The 20,874-nt window shown below is 46.8% G+C and overlaps 2 protein-coding genes across 6 annotated transcripts in view; one reads left to right on the top strand and one right to left on the bottom strand.

Moving 5' to 3' along the window:
- Positions 1 to 18,723, bottom strand: part of STXBP6 (syntaxin binding protein 6) — a 267,054-nt gene extending 248,331 nt beyond the window's left edge. For 2 of the 5 annotated variants that reach the window (XM_081830666.1, XM_081830671.1), the window contains exons 1-2: positions 18,522 to 18,637; positions 17,977 to 18,136 (exon numbers count right to left, since the gene is read on the bottom strand). The gene's annotated coding sequence lies outside the window, so the exon portion shown is untranslated. Of the gene's footprint in view, positions 1 to 17,976; positions 18,421 to 18,521 lie in introns of those variants that run through there. The other 3 variants (XM_081830665.1, XM_081830664.1, XM_006739580.3) reach the window with 3 other exon arrangements.
- Positions 18,724 to 18,835: 112 nt separating this feature from the next.
- The window catches only part of LOC145723321 (uncharacterized), a 91,370-nt gene continuing 89,331 nt past the window's right edge, over positions 18,836 to 20,874 (top strand). Inside the window, exons 1-2 of the mRNA XM_081829708.1 lie at positions 18,836 to 19,070; positions 20,803 to 20,874. Of these exons, the coding sequence (XP_081685834.1) occupies positions 18,836 to 19,070; positions 20,803 to 20,874 (307 nt within the window). The remainder of the gene's footprint in view (positions 19,071 to 20,802) is intronic.

Here is a 20,874-nt window from a genome sequence, read left to right as displayed (position 1 = left end):
TGTCTCTCTCTCTCACCCCACTTCTCAGAAGTTCTCCTTGAATGTGCTCCATCCATCCATCCATCCATCCATCCATCCTTCCATCCATCCATCCATCTATCCATCCATCCATCCATCCATCCATCCTTCCATCCATCCATCCTTCCATCCATCCATCCATCCATCCCCTTCTGGGCACCTAACATATACCAGGCAATGAAAATACAAAATGTGGAAGTCATGGTCCTATTCCTCATGCAAGCAAATAATCATACTTGAGTGTAAGTCACATATGGCACAGGAGTAGCACAGATCATTTCTGGCTCAGGGTGCAAGTTCAATGGTCACGGAAGACTTCAAAGAGGTGGTAACCTTTGACTGGGTCTGAAGAATGATGGCAAAAATGCAAAATAGACAAGGAAGAGAAGGGCATTTTAAGGCCAAAAGAGTGAAGATGAATGATGCTATCAGGGTGCTCCATGTCCTTCAGAACAGTGAAAAATGACAATGGGGAGACAAAGCTGGGAAAGAGGGATAGGCCACCGAGAAGCAAAGATCAACAAGCCCCAGTCCCCAAAGTCTAGTCTTCTGTGCCTGTCTGACCACAGCATCCAGGAGAGCATCCTGCCCCACAGGAAGGGGAAAAGGGAGGACATGGGGCTGCTGATCGGGTAAAGGAAGCCAAGGTGCTTATCAACTCACTAGGAGAGCCTGGCCACCTCTTCCCAACACCCCTCTCAGCATCCTTACTCTTATCATAGCCCTGTGGTTTCTAAGAACTCATCTTTTGCCCTTTTTGAGGCCAATATCTGCCAATTAATCGTGACCCTAAGACCTTGGGGACAAGACACTCTTCATCCTGAGGGGCAGCTCTGAGGGCAGCACAGGAGAAAAAAATGTTCGCTGAGTTGGGCAGGGAGCAGGAGAACTGATTTTAAATAGACAGCTTTTAAAGGGAAATAGCAAGATCATAGACCACCGGTTAGAGAGAGCTTCAACATCCACCTAAACACCAGGGCACAATAAAGACTGACAGAGCTGTTGGGCGTTTATCAGCTCCTCCTGGGCCTTCAAAGCAATAATCCCCATGCTTTCCGAAATGGCTATAGCTTGTCTCATTCATCTGATTCATGGACTCCCATCACCTCTTCAAAAGAAAGAACAAAATCCTGTTGCTATAAAACTTGTTCTTTATTTTTAATTAAGGTGGACTTAAATGTATTATGAGAATTTCCTGACACCCTACCCTGTATGATTATTGGACATATCCTGATTTCCTACACAAACTCAATAAAAAAATCACGAATCCAAAAATTCACCCCTTATAAAGACCAAGATGACTGAGAAAGTACAGTATGTTTTAACACAAATGCAAGTGGAAATTTGGCTGAACCAGACATAAAATATTGGTACACTTCAAAATTACTTTTTCATATGCACAAATAATATTGCCAAATTCAGTAAATATTATTTATAGAGCAATAAATTTTTATATTAATTTCAGAACAAGACAAAATCACTGCTTGATTTTCCCCTTGTACTGAACCAACTAAAGTTTTAGTTACCACAAGGAAACAACTTCTAAGAAACGATGACCTTAAACTGAAAGTTAGATTTAAAAATGAAGAATCATAGATATATTTTAAAGTTACAGAGAATCACAATGAGCTGAGGAATCCAAAGACTGGAATTAAGAGTCCTGGGTTTCCTCCTCTTACACTGTTGGTGGGAAACTACATCTATCCCTCACTCATCCCTCCCTCAGTCTGCGGACCAGTCAACAGAATCACACCAACCCAAACCCACCCATCGACTCACCATTTTAGGGACGGTTTGGGTGAAAACAGAAACAAAGCCATTTACCTGTGCAAGAGCAGCCACCCAAAGAGACCCCATCTACCAAGAGTCAACAGTCATCACAGTGCCCAGCGCACTCTACGCAACAGCACCCACTAGTGGTGGGGAGGAATACAAGGGGAAAGGAAACACGTTGACAGAATCCTTCAAATTATGTAAAAACCCTATGCATTTCACAAAGTTATTAAGTATCACCCTCACAGCCACCCCCCAGAAGGCTGGTGTTCTTGAAAATTGAAGGCATATCTCCACATGGCTAAATGCCTCTGGAGTTCTACTCCAGCTATGGAACTTTTCTCTTGCCCCAACCATACTAATTGGTTCACGAACTGTAGCTTCTCCTAATGCACACATGCCATGGTTCTAAAGAAATCTCTCCTACTCACAAAATACAGTAAACAGAAGCTAACTGAGTATGTACCATAGAGGTAACACTGTGAAGATTCAAAATTAAATTAGAAAAAGATCCTGCTGGGGCACCTGGGTGGCTCAGTCGTTAAACGTCTGCCTTCGGCTCAGGTCATGATCTCAGGGTCCTGGGACCCAGCCCTGCATCGGGCTCCCTGCTCCGCAGGAAACCAGCTTCTCCTTCTCCCACTCCCCTGCTTGTGTTCCCTCTCTCGCTGTCTCTCTCTCTGTCAGATAAATAAATAAAATCTTAAAAAAAAAAAAGAAAAAGAAAAAGATCCTGCTATCAGACAGTGTAGAGTCTACTTGGGGAGACATTGCAAGGTCTACGGAATGGCACCACCATCACCCAACCATGAAAGCTAGAAACCAAGGAGTAGTTTCTGATGCCTCCTTTTTTCTCACCCTAGACTTCCAACCCATCACTGTATCTAGTCCTATCACCTCTATTTCGCTAAACATTCACCCAGTTCTCTCCATCTTCACCTCTCTGGTCAGGTGATCATCATTTCTTCCTAAATGACTACAAAAACTTCAAACTGGTCTAACCACATCTCCTTTTGGACCCCTACGGTCCTTTCATCCATCCTCTTCCCTGCAACCAAAGTGATACCTCGACAATTGGATCACTTCAAACCCATGCTTAGAAAGCCTTGTGACTCTTAGGAAAAGACTCTGTCTCATACTCCTTATTGTTCATTCCCAGCCACAGGGGCCTTCGGCGGTCCATCACTCATACCAGGGTCCCTTCCACTGCGGGGACTTCACACATCCGTCACCTCTGTAATGCCATCTCCTGCCCCTTTAACCCCGACTCATCCTTCAGGTTGCAGCTCAGCAGCACTTCCTGAGGAAAGCCACCCTGATTTCCTTGACTGGGCCAAGTCCCCTCGAACACATACCTCTCCCACAGAACCCTTGGGACAGCTGTCATTTAACATTCCACGCAATTATTTTTGTATACAGTTTCTTTTAATAACTGTGATAAAAGCGGAAACCGTGTCTGGGTTTTGCAGGTACCTTTGCTGAATGAAAAGACAGAGATAAGATCAATACGAAGCAAAATGGAAAACGTGCCCTGAGAAAGATGCAAACGACTCCTGCAGGATTTAAACCAGACCTCTTGCCTTTTACAAGGGGTCCTTCCTGGGAATTTCTCAAGGTCTCTTCTCCCCAGCATTGCACTGTGACATGGCATTCATAAGAGGAAGGGAAGGGAAACTATCATATCTTTTGCTGTCCTTCCCTCTCCCAAGTCCAGAGATGAAGGAAGCAAGGGAAGAAGTAGGGCTCCCATACAGGAGGACAGTGGCCCTGTCTACGTTTGTCTTCAATAAAGGCAGGGCAAGGAGGTAACAGCCCTAAACTTACTGAAACAGCTAATCTGGGTAAAACTGCTCCTAAGAACCCCTGACAAATCCATCATCTCTGTGGAAGACTTTGCAGGATGTAGGTCAGCCACCTTATACAGACTGAGTATCACTGTCCCTCCTTGAAATGGTGATGGAAGTCTCTCTCCTTCCTCAACAGTCCATTTCTTCTTGAAAATCTGCTGCAATTAATTTCCCCATCGTCCATCTAAACTGACTGCATTTAAAATGCGGGAGCTGCCCACATTGATACACCTCTTATTAAGAAATGTCTGCCCTTCCCTCTTCCGATTCCCAATGTCTCAGGAGCAGCCCTAGGTTCTGTCCAGCCGCTCCGGTTGCTCACTGCCTCGGGACAACACAGCGTGGTGGTCAAGAGCCTGACCCAGGCTCACAATGGTGGGCTGTGGACCCCAGGACCAAGGAACTGTGGCCCTGGTTTCCATAAAATGGGGTGAATGACAGCACCTCATTAACTGAGTTGGAAGAATCCACGAAATACCTTTTTGAAGATCTAACTGGCTTTATTAAATGATTCATGAATTGGGCAGCACCCCGTCTCTCAAGAAGGAAGGCATTCCTCCACAAAACATTCCTACCACAGTGCCTGACGCACTACATGTGTGTGATGATTAACTATTAGTATGGTTAATATATTAAGGAAGCCTCAGGTATTCACTGAAATGAGCTCCTTACTCCCAAACCCAGAGGCTTATAAAAAAAAAAAAAATCTCTGTAGAAAAATTCTCAGGGTAGAACTCTAGACACTTGTACCTGTAAGATAACACAGTGACCTATAAGGGTAGCCCTGCCAGAGACGACAGTGGAACCATGACCTACATCCTAGTTACACATCCAGGAACTAGTCATCAGTTACACCCACTCAAAAAATAAGGATGTGGGTGGCTCTTCCCCCCCCACCCCCCATCACAATGTATATCTTGTGTTTACTCAGTGTACTGTAAAGCTCAGAATACAAAGCACTATTTATAAGCTTCTTTCTTTTGGCAGGAGGTGAATACATTCAGACATCCACCAGCCAAGTCCAAATCTGAGATGTACAAACTACACACGTATACAGGATAATGGAATCTGCTAAGAAAACAGGGAAGGCGGCCCCAGCAGGTAGGTCTTCACAGCCACTGGGGACAACTGCTCCTTAGTAACACCTGGCTCTTCACACCTGCACTGAAATCCTCTACAGGAATTAAATGTGGAAGGAAAATGAATATTTTACCAGGGAAGGTTTTCATTAAAATAGCCTCACATTTTTTTTTCCCTCAGGCACCTCATTTTATCCAGGGAAAGTTGTGTGAATATAAATAAAATAAATTTCTAATCTGCATAGGAAATGATTTGGTTATCTGGTTACCCATCACCCAGGGCTTTGTCCTGAAAACTGAGGCTGTGCAGGATACAGGTGCTAGGTATAAAGAAAGCCACTAAATGAAGAATCCATTCTACTGTGCTATTGCAAGAGAAGTCCAGAAGCTTCTTTGTCACTGCTTTGAGCCAGAAAAATCAGTTGTAGCTTCTGCTTTCTATGTGTTCAGTTTTTTTTTTTTTTTAAGATGTATTTATTTGAGAGAGAGCGCGAGCATGTGAGCATGCAAGTGGGGGGAGGGGCAGAGGGAGAGAATCTCAAGCAGACTCCATGCTAAGTGCAGAGCCTGACGTGGGGCTCAATCTCACAACCCTGAGATCACGACCTGAGCTGAAACGAAGAGTCGGATGCTCAACCGACTGCACCACCCAGGCTCCCCTCTAGGTACTCAGCTTTTAGACAACATTTCCCAATCTTGGTGGAAGAAGGCCAGCCTGTTGGGGTCCATGAGCCAGAAAGGGTGAGAATAAGCCTCTGGGATGGCCACGTGTATTCCATGGCTCTCCGAGGACCCTCACATCTCAGGGGCAGCTGTTTGCCCCAGGATCTATCAGAAAGCAGTCTGCCCAGGGTATTCTTTTCAGGGATCATTTCTGAAAGTCTGCACCACATGCCAAACGCATTACCTTACTCAGTTTCAGACAATACTAATGGATGACTTTAAGATTAGGGATGAATGACTATTAAAGAGCTCAGCAATATTCTGCCTCCACTGGTCAGATTTTATATAAGTACTCCTCTCGAAAAAGATTATATTCTATGCAAAATATGGTTTCCAACATTGACAGTATTCATCAACATGTCTTGTCTTAAGAGTGTTTCCCGGGCGCCTGGGTGGCTCAATCAGTTAAGCAGCTGCCTCCGGCTCAGGTCATGATCTCAGGGTCCTGGGATCGAGCCCCATGTCGGGCTCTCTGCTCAGCGGGTGGTCTGCTTCTCCCTCTCCCTGTGCTCATGCTATCTCTCTTGGCTCATTCTCTCGCTTTCAAATAAATAAATAAAATCTTAAAAAAAAAAAAAAAAAAAAGGAGTATTTCCTGGTGGCTGCTTGCCAGCCAGGAAGAACAGTAGGCAGAGTGAGGCCTACAGGTCTGACTTGTCCCGCCAGAACCAGAACGTTGAAAGGCCTGAAGCCTCTTCCATGAATAGCAGGGCCTCAGAGATTGTGTTTGGGAAGGACAAGTGCCCTGAAGCCTGACTGACTTCTGTCCCCTGGGGCAGTTCCTGGGGGTCTATAACAAGGATGGGGGGTGGGGGGACCAGACCTTCACCATCAGTACATGCTTTTCTGGCTGCAACATTCTGAAGTTCCTTTAACACTTTGTCCGAGGGGAGGTAGGGTGAGGAAAAGCAAAGCCAGTGGCCCTGGGGTAAGACAGAGCGAGGTTTGACTCCTAATCATGCTCTCTTTCTCTTTCTAAAATCTCTGACTTTCCATCTCTAAGGTGGGGACACTCAAGAGCAGTAAGCAGCTCCTAGGTTACTGTAAGGATGAGAAGAGATGGTGAAAGTGGGGCACTTAGTACAGTGTCTTCTCCTCCCTGCGAAATCTTCCTTCTTCACCCCTGGAGGGAACTTCCTCCCTTATAGGTAAGCCTCAAAAATAAGGTTTTGTTTTTAAGTCACCCATGAAGCACCCTCCTGATTCACTGGACTGGGTTCTGGGAGGTCTTCTGCTATTTCCCAAAATCAAATACAGGCTCAAAGGGCATTTTTGAAACAAACTAAAAATAGACAAAACAAGGTACTCGAAGCAAGTCCAAAAATGTTTTCAGCAACACTTCTGGAGTTGGGTGTACAATCATCCACAGTGACTGCCATAAAAGCCAAATTCATTTATAGGTTAAGTACCTTTAAGCTTTCAGGTGACCTCACAACTTTACAATTGCCATGAGTCACAACTTTTTAGCAAGTTCCACACTAAGGGCTTTATGCCTCTTTATATCCTCATCCTACCTCATCCAGCTGTGACTCCCACAGTGGGGACTCTCCAGATACTGTGTTGGAGAAAACTATCAGACACCACCAACAGGTGACCCCGATTACTACAGATTTCAAGGACTTCTCATAGATGTTTCTATGGAACTCTCTTTTTGTTTTAAAAAGTAAAACAGGGGTGGGCGCCTGGGTGGCTCAGTTGGTTGGGCGACTGCCTTCGGCTCAGGTCATGATCCTGGAGTCCCTGGATGGAGTCCCACATCGGGCTCCCTGCTCAGCAAGGAACCTGCTTCTCCCTCTAACCCTCCCCCCTCTCATGTACTCTCTCTCTCTCATTCTCGCTCTCTCAAATAAATAAATAAATCTTTAAAAAAAAAAAAAAAAAAAAGTAAAACAGGGGTGCCTGGGTGGCTGAGTCAGTCAAGCGACTGCCTTCAGCTCAGGTCATGATCCCAGGGTCCTGGGATCGAATCCCGCATTGGGCTCCCTGCTCATCTGGGAGTCTGCTTCTCCCCCTCCCCCTGCTCATGCTATCTCTCTCGCTCACCCTCTTTTAAGTAAATAAATAAATCTTAAAAAAAAAAAAAAAGTAAAACAAACTACACAATTGAAAACCAGGCAAGAGACCTGAACAGGCACTTCACAAAAGAGGATATCCAACCAGCATACACATGCAAAGACACTAAGCTTCACGCGGTGATAAGGGAAATACGAACTGAAACCGTAAGAAGAGACCTCTACACAAACATCTGAAATAGCTAAAATGAAAATGACTTTGACTCAGACTAAATATTGGCAAGAACGTGGAAAAAGGGAACTCCTGTTTCGCACCAGATGGGGCTATAAATTTGAGTGATGACATACTGGAAAACCTCTTGGCTGTATCTACTAAAGTTAAATGTACTCCTGTCACAAGACCCAGCAAGTATATCCACAGGCACATACCAGCAATGCATACCTACGTGCACCAAAAGACCTATCTACATGAATGCTCACAGCAGCTTTATAACAGCCCCCAACTGGAAACAGCACAAATGTCCATAATTAAGAACTGTGGTATACTGATACAACAGAATATATAATCCAGCTTCTGCTCCATGAGCAATAGGCATGACTCTCACAACATTGCGAGAAAGAAGTCAGACACAAAAGAATACAAAAGAATGACCATACTCATACAAAATTTAAAAATTGGCAAAAGTGACCCATAGTGTTAGAAGTCAGGACAGTGGCTACCATGGAGGAGGAGGTTACCAGCTGGCCCACGGAGAGATTCTGGGGTGCTAGTGGCACTTTCTCTCTTCATCTGTGTTAAGACTAAATGGATGTGTTCGTGGGGTGGAAATTCCCTACATCGGACCCGTGTAATCTGTGCTGGTTTCTGTGTGTATATAAAGTTTCAAAAAAACCCACTTTTTTTTTTTAAAGCAAACCCATCTAAATGCCTCCTCCTGTGCAAAGCCAAACAGGGCAAACTTCTTCAATTGTCCCTTAGTATAAATGTATGGGAGCGCTTGGGCCTAGTGCGAACAGCAAGAGGCACCGGGTCCTGCACCTCACCCGTGCCTGCCCCCAGCCCCGAACTGGGTGAGCCCATGACTCGGAGGGAGTTTGACTCCCTGGGCCTCACTGCCCTCATCTAGAGAAACCAGCGGGGCAATGATGAGTCTTGGATAAAATCCAGGGAGGGCACTCTGTAGACCATAAACTGGCAGGACATTATCACATACCACAGCAGATGCCGTTGAGAAGCAGGAGAACCTGTGGAGAGTTAGGGAGATTTTGAGGAGCTCTGGGGGGTTCCTTTCAAGAGTTTTAGGGGCCAGTAGCGTAGGTTCTCTATTCATGAAATTTCCTTTCAATGCCAACATGAGTTATTACACTTTCCGTTTGCACAGCTGTCTCATGAACTGTTCTGTAATAAGCTTTCCATCATAAACAGCACTTTTCAGCCCACATTTGGAAATGATACACACTCTTCAACTGTAAAGTAAGGGTAAGTACCCAACAGTACCCGTCTCTGAGGGTGGGTCATGCAGACAAAAGGAATCAGTATTTGTGAAGTGCTTAGAATCGTGTACTATGTTAGCACATAATAATCTCTAGGGAAATGTTAAATACTAAAAATAAGAGACTGACAGAAAAACTAATGGACTACACAGTGGAGGGGAATCCCAGAAGAAAGCAGCTGTCCAGCTCAGTCTATTTCTATTGATGTCAGACATGCTAGGCCTCGAGGATACAAAACTGAAGATCCCAGCCTTGGGAAGAGTTCACAGCCCAGTGGATAAAAATCAGCTACTGGATAGATCAGTGACTATGTGGTTGGCAATGTGGATGAATCTGGAAATACGTCCATTTTATGAGCATTGGGCTCTTTTTATAAGCATCAAATATCTACCTTTAGGGTAGGGTTGTTGTTTTTTTTTTTTTTTAAACTATTGTTATAGTTGCGTTACGATTTAATTTTAAAAGGCCTTAATTCAGGAACACCCAGCTTTATATACCTGGCTCCTCCTCAGCAGCAGGACAGCTTCCTTACTGCGACTTAATGATAGGGTAGATGAAATTCTTGAAGGATAATAGGAACTTCTCAACCACTAGATACTGCTGGCTTTCACCTGACACTGTGTGAAGCAACATTTTCCCCGGGCGGTCTGAAAACAGAGAGCTGGGTGATGCAGACCCTCCCTGACCAAGCTTCCTTACCCACCATGGTCATGAGAGGCAACGAGATTAGAGCACACACCCTCACTCGCCTCAGAAATCGGATCTTTCCCACTTCCGAGCAACACTCCACTTCCACCTTCCGGAAGGACAGTAAGTGCCAGTGAGGCCTAGTGTGTTGGGCTTCAACCTGATTATCTTGTCTTTGATTATTTGATGTTGGTGCAATGCCTAGCCCCAGCACTGTAACAAAGCGAACAATCTCGTTCTCTTCAAAATCGGGCATGAAAGATCCACACGTGTCAATCCACAAAACAGTCAAACAAGAGGGTGAAATGGGGCCTCACAGGATAAATTACCATCGTAGGGAATGCAAGGGAACGCAAGGAATCGCAGGCTGTGAAGGCTTGGAGACTAGCTGATTTACTGCACTTGGGGTTTTGTTAAAACCTTAGGAGCTATTCGTGTCTATTTTTTCCCAGCAGAAAGTGAAAAGGATCTGTCCACTTAATTGAAATGCAAACACGATCTCTTACTTCCTCTCACTTCAAATGATGATAAAGGAGATGGAAACAGAAGTTAGCAAGCCCCGACTCACCTGTGTAACCCCACGCAGATGCCCACTACCTCACTACCTCAGCCAGCACTGGGGAGTGACAGGACCTCCTCTTCGAGCTCAGAAAGCCCTCACAGGCCCTACTCATGCCAGCCTCAAGAACCAGCCCCATGAGCCAGGCCGGCCAGGGCTACTGGTGTCCCCAGGAACATCAAGGAAACGGAGACCCCGTGAGGGCAAGTAACACAGGCCCCAGGTTGGAAAATTACAGCCATGCCAACATTTGGTTCCTACTTCTTCCTCGTCACTTGTTTCCCATTAACTTAATTCAATCCAAACTTTCCAGAGTTAATAGACTCATGGAAGGCAAATTAACGAAGCGCCTAGATTTTCTAAAGTCAACAATGAAGCAAATATTTTCACCCTCATCCCCAGAAACTTTCACCCATGCTGCTCATGAAGTGCAGTGGTTTGCATCTTAGCTCCCTTCATTTCCTACCGTCTGGGAAGGAGATAAAGGTCACTAAGTGAATGGGGGGAAGGCAGCTAGGCAGGGATGGGCAGAGACCACCATACTAAGGAATGGGAGCACCAGCTGAGCAGCTCAGCGATGACCTTCTGGTCAAATAGAAACCAACACTGGGGTGCCTGGGTGTCTCAGTCGGTTAAGCATCTGCCTTCAGCTTAGGTCATGATCCCGGGGTCCTGGGATCGAGTCCCACGTCGGGCTCCTTGCTCAGTGGGGAGTCTGCTTCTCCTGCTCCCTCTACCACTCCCCCTGCTTGTGCTCTCTCGCTCTCAAACAAATAGAATCTTTAAAAAAAATAAAATACTTGTGCTCTCTCTCTCAAATAAATAAAATCTTAAAAAGAAAAAAAAAAAAGGAGAAATCAACTCCATCAAAGCCAAGTAAAGACTCAACACCTAAAAGTTATCTGGACTCAGCTGAGACTAGCATAGTGACTTTACCAAAGCTACGGTAATTTGAAAACCAATAAGCAAATGAATCCTGAGGATCAGGATTCATATTTCATCCCCTCCATCCTCTCCCCACCCAAATCCCATCCGCACAAATCAAAAACCTCCGTGAAACCCTTGGCTTTCTTCCATATATTCTTTTCCCTTAGTCCTAACCGTGGAATTCTTAGCCCTTGAAGGAAGGAGAAGGCAAACAGGCAGCGTTCCAGGCCCATCAGGTTAGGCACTTTTCTGTGAGCTGGGTCTCTCACTCTGATGTTACAGATAAGAAAGCTGTAGCTCAGGGCGCCTGGGTGGCTCAGATGGTTGAGCGTCTGCCTTCGGCTCAGGTCATGATCCCAGGGTCCTGGGATCGAGTCCCGCATCGGGCTCCCGGCTCGGCGGGGAGCCTGCTTCTCCCTCTGACCCTCTCCCCTCTCATGCTGTTTCTCTCTCGCTCGCTCTCTAAAAAATAAATAAATAAAATCTTTAAAAAAAAAAAAAAAAGAAAGCTGTAGCTCAGATGTGACTTACCTTGCCCAAGTGCCCCAAGCAAATTAGTGGCAGAGCCACTATTCAAAGCTACTCAGCTCTGTTTTAGTCCAAAGCCATCTGCTCCACACTGCATCGGCGTCTACTCAGAGTGATCCATGGCCCAGCACTAACCATGGCTGTGGGAGCTTGTTATAACTGCAGGATCTCCGGCCCCAAACCAGGCCTATGGAATCAGACTCAGCACTTTAACAAGATCCCCGGGTGTTTGTGCCCATGAGTTCGAGAAGGCCAGCTATGTCACAGTGCTGAAGAGGGAAGAAACACCTCTGCTGGCGGGATGGCAGCCTCAGCTCCAGTGGTGTTAAAAACTCCTGTGGTATCATGACTCTTGGATCCAAATACACTGATGTTGTGTAATGCCGAGTAGCACCTGAACCATGCTCCAGACAGATTTTTTTTTTTTTTTTTTTAAGGGCAGTCTTGACAAAGCTCCACAAACGAACTGGAAGATGACACTAAGACATCTATCATAGTCAAATCTTAAGGGAGAAGCTAAGCCTAGTGCCCTTTGGTGGTTCACAGTAAGGAAGCCCACATATGGAATTCGTCTCTGGAGGGAAGTCCAGAAACATACTCCAATCTGAAGATCCCAAGGCCACAAAAACTATCCCACTGACTCAGGAGCCACTTGGAACAAAGTGCTTTTAATTCAGCGGAAGGACTTTGGATCAAAGAGTCACAGGAAAACCCTAGAAAGACCGCAAGACAAGCAAGGACAAAGGAATCATCTAGGTATTTTTTTTTTCCCCAAAAAGAAAATCTGGCCTGAAACGAATACGCTATTCCTAGATCTCTCTGACCACTTTTTTCTTACCATTCTCCTTTCACTCCAGGCTTCTCGCTTTTTTATTGTGATAGAATTCATACCCCATAAAATTCACCCTTTTAGAGCGTCCAATTCGTTTGTAGAGTATTCACAAAGTTGTGTAATTATCACCACTCTCTAATTCCAGAAACATTTTTCATCACCCCAAAAGGAAATCTGTACCCATCAATAATCACTCCCCATTCCCCACCCCCCCATGCCCCGGCAAAACACTAATGTACCTTCTGTCACTATGGATTTGCCTATTCTGGACATTTCATACAAATGGAATCATACAACAGTGGCCCTTTGTGTCTGGCTTCTTCCACATAGCATGTTTTCAAGGTTCATCCATGTAGCACGAATCAAACTTCATTCCTTTGTATGGCTGACTGGTATTCCATTGTATGGATACCCCACACTTTGTTTATCCATTCATCAGCGGGTGGGCATCTGGGCTGTTTCTACCTTTTGGCTGTTACAAATAATGCTGTTGTGAACATTTGTGTCCAGGTGTTTGTGTGAACATGTTTTCTGTTCTCTTAGGTATATGTGCAGGATTGAAACTGGCCCTCAGGTACCTCTGTGTTTAACATTTTGAGGAACTGCCTGTCTTCCAGAGCAGCTGCACTACTACGTTCCCACCACCAATGTAACGCAGGAGGGTTCCCATTTTTCCACAGCCTCACCAACAATTGTTCTTCTTTGTCTTTTTGATCACAACCATCCTGATGGGTGTGAGGTGATACATGGTTTTGATTTGTACTTCCCTAATGACTAATGGCGTCCACCATCTTTTCATTCGCTTATTGCCATTTGTATATCTTCTTTGAAGAAATGTCTATTTAAAGCCTTTGCCCATTTTAAAATTGGGTTGCCTTTTTAATCGCTGAGTGGTAAGACTTCTTCCTTCATGCTATTTTTTGAAACTCCAGTCACACCCTCTCTTCCTGGAAAGCTCTTCTTCCAAATACCCAAGACTCTTCGGCGGGACTTCCCTCTGTACTTGGACCCGCTGTCCCCTAAAGGCCTAGAAACACTTTGAGTCTCTCTTTGTTCCCAGGTGCCCTTCCTTGTTTTTAATCTGAGTGTTGGGCCCTCCTCTTTCTCCACAAGTAGCTCTTCTGTGGTCCCCAGAACTCATGGCTACTTCAGTGAATTCACAGAATCAAGAAAGAGCAACAGGTTCTCTGACCACCAACACAGACTCACTCAGTCTCACTCTGTGTGAGGCATGATCCTTTTCCTGTGTGCTCTGAAAATTATTTACATTCAGGCACAGGCACAAGCCTTCATACTCCTGCTCCATTATGCCACCAACCTAAAACGCCCCTTCTCTTCTCTACAAAAGCACAACCACCCATCATTTACATTTTCACAGTTTATCCCCGCCATGGAGATTTTCTTCGCCACCACAGCTTAAAATGGTTTCTCTCCACCCTGAAATATAGTAATCACCTATAGACTCCATTAATCAATCGATATCCATTATTTAATGAACGCCCCTATATCATAGGGATAAACTAGGTGAAACCAGCCCACCCATAGTTGATGTTAATTACCATATTAGAATTGTTGGGATGTGCTACTTTGGTAATGGAGTATTAGAAGATCCACACATAACCTCAAAAATGTTGCATTCTGGGAAACGTTTAATTGATTAAATATAACCAAGATTTTGTTGTTGAGACTTTTAACTCAGAGACTTTGATATGATGATGCACATGTTGAGAATCTCTAAGAGGGAAAAATAACAGGCAGCGCTTCCACATTGATCTGCCCTTTTCAAGAGCACACCTATTAACCACCACCCCAATAAGATTCTTCTGATGTACTCTGGAAACTGCTAAGCTAATTCAATTGTTGCTTAATTCTATCAGCTGGACAGCATGGAGTGGAAACCATATTTTCTACCTGCATAAGGAATCAAATTTGCTTTGTTTTAGAATATTGTCAATTGGAAGTCACTCTATTTCCATGTCAGTTTACAGAAAAAGAAAAAAACACACATTAAAAGTGTTCATAATTTTGAAGACCCATCCAGATTTCTGAAATTGGAAAATGATAAAATGTGGAGGAAAAAAATGTATTTTAGAATTGCGTTAGCACCATACAACCCAAGTTTTAGTTTAAGCACGCTCTAGGAAGGTGGTGGAGAACAGTGTTCCCGGAATGGGCTGTGACTCTCTCTGACCCAGAACCATCCAAGGACCAAAGAGAAATAAGGTATCGTAAGGACAGTCTCACAACAGACTTACCCAAGGGAGCGAAGATACCAAGTGGTCATGTGCTAAGAAAAGCTAATGACAGAGATAAGGAAAGAAGCCTCCCCCACACTGGAAAGGCAAGCTTAGCAGGGAAAAGTAGGGGTAACACCCAAAATATAAACATCAAGTTATGGGAAAGAGTTTTAAAATAGAAACGTTCCCTACTCATGTTAAGTAGGAGAAACCATTTAAATTAGCTAGTGAATCTGAAGAATTACAACCGGAAGGTGTTTCTTCACTGTGTGCTGATTACCATCAGGAAGACAGGCAGGGGCCTTGCAGTTTTATCTACTAAAACACTAAATGGTACACTTGAGTTTTTGAATAGGTCTCTGATTTTACTGATAGGTCTTTCTAGTGCTAATCATATTAAAACTAAAACAAAGCACAAATGGAGAGCTAAGATAAAGCATGCGGTCAGCCGGGATTCCGTTTGGCAAGGCAACACAAGAACTTATTAAAGTGTTCATCTCCTCTTACACCTAGGCATTTGGGTGCTACATAAACCTTATTTTTTCTGTAGGATGTCATCTCAGGAGCCCTCCCAACTCAAGCACGCTCCCTCCCAAGGCCTCTCTGATACAAAGAAGTTAAAGTTCAAGGCCACAGCTAGTCATGGTGGGCTCTCGGCCCAGCACGCTAGCTTGGGGGACAAGGAGAAGAGCTTAAGATTGGGTTGTGCCAAACAGTGCCTGATTATCAGCGAAATGATACCGAGAGGCTGATACTGCACGGCTGTCCTGAAAGTCAGCCTTCCTCCCCCTCAGAGTGAGAGAGGATCTCAGTCACGGACGACACCACCATTCGACAGAGGAAGGGAAGGCCTCTGCCAGGTCTGACCAGCACAGAACATCTGTCATAGAGTATACTTTACCTTCCCCCACCCCGCCAGGTCTGGGTAAGCCGTTCATTCAGAGAAGGCACCACATTGCCAGGGTTTTGTTTTTTTTTAACACTTGCTTATTCGACCTGCTCTCCAATCTTAAGGTTCAAGCTGCCCTAACTTTAGGCATCCCCTCCACACAAATGTCTGAGATCCCCAAAGAAAGGAAGAGGGTAGTTGTTGGATTTCTAAATATTGGGGTCACCAATCTCAGTCTACTCAGGAGTCACCTAGTAACCAGGGACTGAGGATTTTACAGTGTGTGATTTCTGTGTGGGTAAAATGCATTCATTTGAAGAGCAATCAGAATTACAAAACTGGACAATGGTAAGTGGACACAGGTACTGGAAATATAGTGTTTTAGGTAAGTTCCAAAACACCCTGTCTTACCTGAAGTACTAAAATAATTGCATTTCAGAACAAACCTCACCTCTTTCTCTCTCACACACACAGCCCTCCCTGCCGTAAGCCAGTGATTTTATTGGCATGGTCCCTGGACTTAGCAGCACTGGCATCACCTGGAACTAGTTAGAGATACAAATTCTTGGGCCCCCCTACCTCTACCCTAGACCTAAAGAATCAGAGACTCTGCCAGCGCAGGCCAGCAATCTTTGTTTTAACAAGCCCCCCAGTTGACTCTGATGCTCACACTTGAGAATCCCTGCCCTAGGATTAGGGAAGATGCAGCACCAGGGAGGCTCAGGAGCCCGATAAAACCCTTACTAGCTGAGTGAGAGGAAATCCCACCCATTCTTGTCTCTGGTGACTATTGGCTCTTAATCTCAGACTGATGAGGGGTTAAGTCCTTAGTTCAAGGTCACTGTTGGAGACCAAGTCAGAGCTCCAGCCCAGGGTCTGCTGACTCATCAGCCTTAGGTGTCTTCACAGGGGTCTAGCTGACATGCCAATTCTGGGGCCCAGGACTCTGAACATTGGTAAGGCAACCCTGGAGCTCTCCTAATCTACATCATGCTTCTTCCCTCAGATAAATATGAGAGCTTGAGCCTCAATCCTTAAAATCAAGAGAGGTGGATTTTAGGAAAAGAAAAAAAAAAGATACACAGCTATTTCCAAAGACCTGAGCAACTAAGCCTCTTGGTGAGGAGTGGGTAGAGGGGAGAAGAGTTAGGTGTCTTGGGATAATTAAAAGAATTCATTAATTCAGAAAAACTGAGTAAAGAGCACAGCCACAATAAGACCTGAACAGTGCTTTCAAGTTTTCTTAGAACCTTCATTTCTATTATCTCACCCAAGTCTCAAACAATCCTGCAATGAAAGGAGATAAGGCCCCTAGCGTCCCCATTAGATAGAAGAGGAAACTGAAGTCCAGAGTGGCTACTTGTCTATCAGCTATCAAGCTAAAACTTGACCTCAGGTCTGACTCTAGAACCTGTGTACCCACGCCATGTGATTTCCACAGCTGGAAATCTGCCCCAAAGCAGATTAACCCCAAGGAAAAAGCAAAAAGAGAAACATACAGCAGAAATGGTGAGCCCCTAAAGCATGGCACTGGAGCAGTGTGTAGGTGCCCCTTTAAGAACTTAACACACAAACCCAACAGCCAAGGTGTTCAGCCAAAAAAGAAAAAAAAAGGAGAGAAAGAGAGAGGCATATTTCTAGCCTGCATAATCATTTCTGGACCAATTCCCACTAGCAGCCTCTGAGGCGAACAGCGGCTCACTGCCTGGCTGAAGCTCCTCCACCACCACTAGCCGCCTCCCCCGCCCCCCCCCCCCAGGGTTATGACAGCGCAGCTCTGACTTGTGTGCAGGCAAAACCCCAAAACTCAAAACAAGAAGTGAAAAAAGTGGAGCTAGAAGAAACCGGCAGCATCCTCCACACCCCGGCAATCTGCACAATGCCAGTTCCAGGGTCCTGGGGTAGCCTGCAACGCGATGTTAGGAGCCCGAGGGGTGAGGCGGACATTCTGGTGGACCCACTGGCCCTATTCTTTCCCACCCAGTGTCTGAGGAAGAATAATAAAAGAGAGGATTCGTTATGAAGTCCTGGGGCCAGAGCCCAAGGTAGATACAATCCAGGCACCCTCTCCTAAGGAGCAGAATGTCAACTCAAACTCTCCACCTGGTCCTTCCCTTCAAGTCCTGTCCTCTGCGAAGATGAACAGGATGGGGTTGGCGGGGTGCTGTAAACCTGAGGAAAAGCTGGAGGAGAAACTGTACCATCCGCCTACCCCAGACATGTTGCCCCATGTGCGTGGGGCTCGATTCCGACCCGCGCTACTCGCGCTAACTCGAAACCCCGCGCCCTTGACCACGTCGGAGGTTGGGGAGGGGGCAGCGCCCAGCTACACGCCCTGAAGGTAGGGAGCCGTGCCGCCCGGACAGCCTACCTCAGTTTTGGCAGGAATGATTTTCCTAGAAGACGCCACGGAAGCGAAGATCTGGTGATTCGCGGATTTCAGCCAGGGGTGAGGAACTCAGCCCAGGGGCGCAGCGACCCACTCGGCTCCTCCACACTGGGACCTCGGGGCGGCACCCTCGGGACTCATCCTACCGCGGGGACAGTGCGGAAAGAAGGGCTCCATCCTCAACTTTCTCGGAGGAAACTGCTCCGCTCCGCGGCTTGCCCAACCCTTCCCGCACACCGGGTCCCAGGTCTGGGGAGAACCAGGGACCGAGTCCCTCACTGCGCGCACAAAGCAGCTGCACCTGGGCGCGCAGCCCCCTCTCCCGCCGCCCGCCAACTTGAACGCGTATCTCTGGGCGCCTGCCTACTCCTCTGGCCCCGCAACGGGATCGCTGCCCCGGCCACCCGCATCGGACCGAGCGCGGGGCGCCCTGACCGCCGCGGCTGCTGCAGCCGCATCTCCCCCCACCCCCCAACGCCGGCCTGGCCTCTGCCTCGCCCGCCCGGCGCCCCACGCCCCGGCCCTACCGTGCAGCCCGGTTGGTGCCCGGGCAGTGCCAGTGCGCGGCACGCGTCCCAGCCGGCGAGGCTCCTCCCCGGGGGCTGTCCCGCGCGGGGCTCCGAGCTCCGGACAAGGCTCGGCCCGCCCGGGCGCTGGCTCGCCGCCGCTCGCGGCTCCCGCGCCGACTCCCGCTGCCGCGCGCCCAGAGGGAGGGGTCGGGGGGGGAAACTCCCGGCAACTCCAACTCCGGGCGCTGGAGCTCCAGCTGCAGCCGCGCGCCCGCCCGCCGCCGAGTGCGAGCGCCTGCGAAGCAAACCTGCCCCCGCGGCCGCCTCTGAGCATGCCCAGTGCTGCCGGGGGCGAGCCCGAGCGCCCTGGCCCGGGGCAGAGAGCTGCGGCTGGGAGCCGGGGACCCGCCCCGGGCTCCAGACCGCGGGACGTGGGGCGGGGGAGGGAGGGACGGGCCAGTGCCTGGGAGGGGGCCCTGGAGCCAAGCACCGTGGGGGGGTGGGGGGAATCGTGTGCGGAGGGCAATGCAAGTTTCACGGGTTGTGAGAAGTTTGTGGGCTGGAAAGGTAAGCTGCTTCTGTGAGTCTCTCTGCAAGACTGTTTGAAAGGACAAGGAAGTATTTATTCTAACCGTAGAGAACGAGTGGATCAAGCACATGGGTTTTATCCAGTGCACTCAAGCCTGGGGTTGCAAACCCAAAGCGCTAACGGGGCCTGGCAGGTAATGCAAATAAGTGAGCCAGCTAGGACGCGGAGCGGTGGAGAGGGCTCTAAAGGCACACTGTTCTAAACGCCCAGTGCTGTCATGGAAGAATTCAGGCCTACCTTTGCTAGATTTTCTGATTTTTCAAGGAATGACAGAAAGTTCTTTTTTTTTTCTCATGGAAAACATCCTGATTTTTACATCTTGATAACAAGTACAGGTTTTTAACAACACTGGAGCAAACAAAATATACCTGGGTTCCTTCTCTGCTCGGCCCCACAGAGAGCTAATTTGAGCTTTGTGATTTCTGCATTTTTTTTTAGCAAAGAGGTGCTGAGTGCCCACTGTGGTTTAGGAAGGCACTGGAAAGGATCCAAGATGATTCAGATGGCCATCAAAGTCCTACCAGTTACTAAGGGAAATGGGTTTTCCAGACAGAAGAGGGCTAGGGATAGGTGCTGGGGCATTCGAGAATAGAAGTTACTGGTGTGGAAAGGGGTAATGAGAACTAACTTTTGGGAAACATCATTAATAAAAGTATCCAAGGGGGAAGTCACTGCAGGATCAGTTAACAGTGCCCTGCAGAGGCATTTTGGAGTCTGAAGAAAAAGGAAAAACCTACTGGACCCTGTCTTTATTTTAAATTTTGATATTTTTCATCATGCACTTTTTGCATTAATTTTTAAAATATTGCATCAAAATATTTATAATGGTTTCTGAGTTCCTTGACATCCCCTTAAGTTTTGTGGCACACCTCACCCTAGCCTGTGCCCTGCTGGGGTACTATGTGGTAGTACACCTGCTTAGAGTGTAAGGGGCCAGAAATAGCATACTGAAATGGGAAAGGGGGTTGGAGCAACGGATGGAGGCTGGGGCAGAGCACTTGACTGCCAATTTTTGGAGCCTGAACTTCATTCAGTTGCTGGCAAAGATGCTGGGGGAAGAGAGTGACATAATCCGGACCCAGCTCTAGGAAGATGGGCTGCTACAGACCCAAGAAGGTGGTTTGGAGGGGAAGAATGGGAGAAATGGGGATACCTAGGGCACCTTCACCGTTGCGGTCTTATGAAAATCAGACGCATTTCCCTAACAAAGTCACATGTACTCTGCTTGTAATTGGAGAGGCGTGTGGTGGGGCTTTCTGAGTGCCTACAGGTGGGACTCCCAGGTCCTGGTCTAAACCTGGGTTTCCATGGGCAAGAGGCTCCACCTCGAAGCTGCCTTTTCCTCATGTGTGAAATTGTCTGACGATTCTCATAGCAGTTTTGTGAGGATTCAGACCAATAGGTCTGCCTAAGGGCTTTGAAAACTGAGAGTTTAAGCAAATATAAAGCATTGTTCTTACCTACATATCTATATGAAATAGAATGTAAACAAAGAAGCTCTACGGCTTTACAAAAGTTGTCTTAAGCAGGAAGCTTCTTTGATTTAACAAGCCCTTTTACTGTGTGCGGGATTCTGTTGACAAATCTTTGGAATCAGCTTTTGGGTAATTGGACAATTTTGTGAATTAAGATATCTCTGTACTTGTTCCTACTGCCAGTCACTCAAAATGACTCCCAGCCTCTGTACGGCTCCCTCTGTCTCTCCTGCAGGTCATCAGTCCAATCTTTGCCTCAGTGAGACATCTGGGACTTACCCCGTGCCCTGGATCGCTGTCACAGCAG

The sequence above is a fragment of the Leptonychotes weddellii genome, chromosome 9, assembly GCF_054177405.1.
Source record: "Leptonychotes weddellii isolate Sample4059 chromosome 9, ASM5417740v2, whole genome shotgun sequence".
Classification (NCBI taxonomy): Eukaryota; Metazoa; Chordata; class Mammalia; order Carnivora; family Phocidae; genus Leptonychotes; species Leptonychotes weddellii.
Note: the sequence above shows the minus strand (reverse complement) of the source record. Positions and strands in the feature narration are given on the sequence as shown.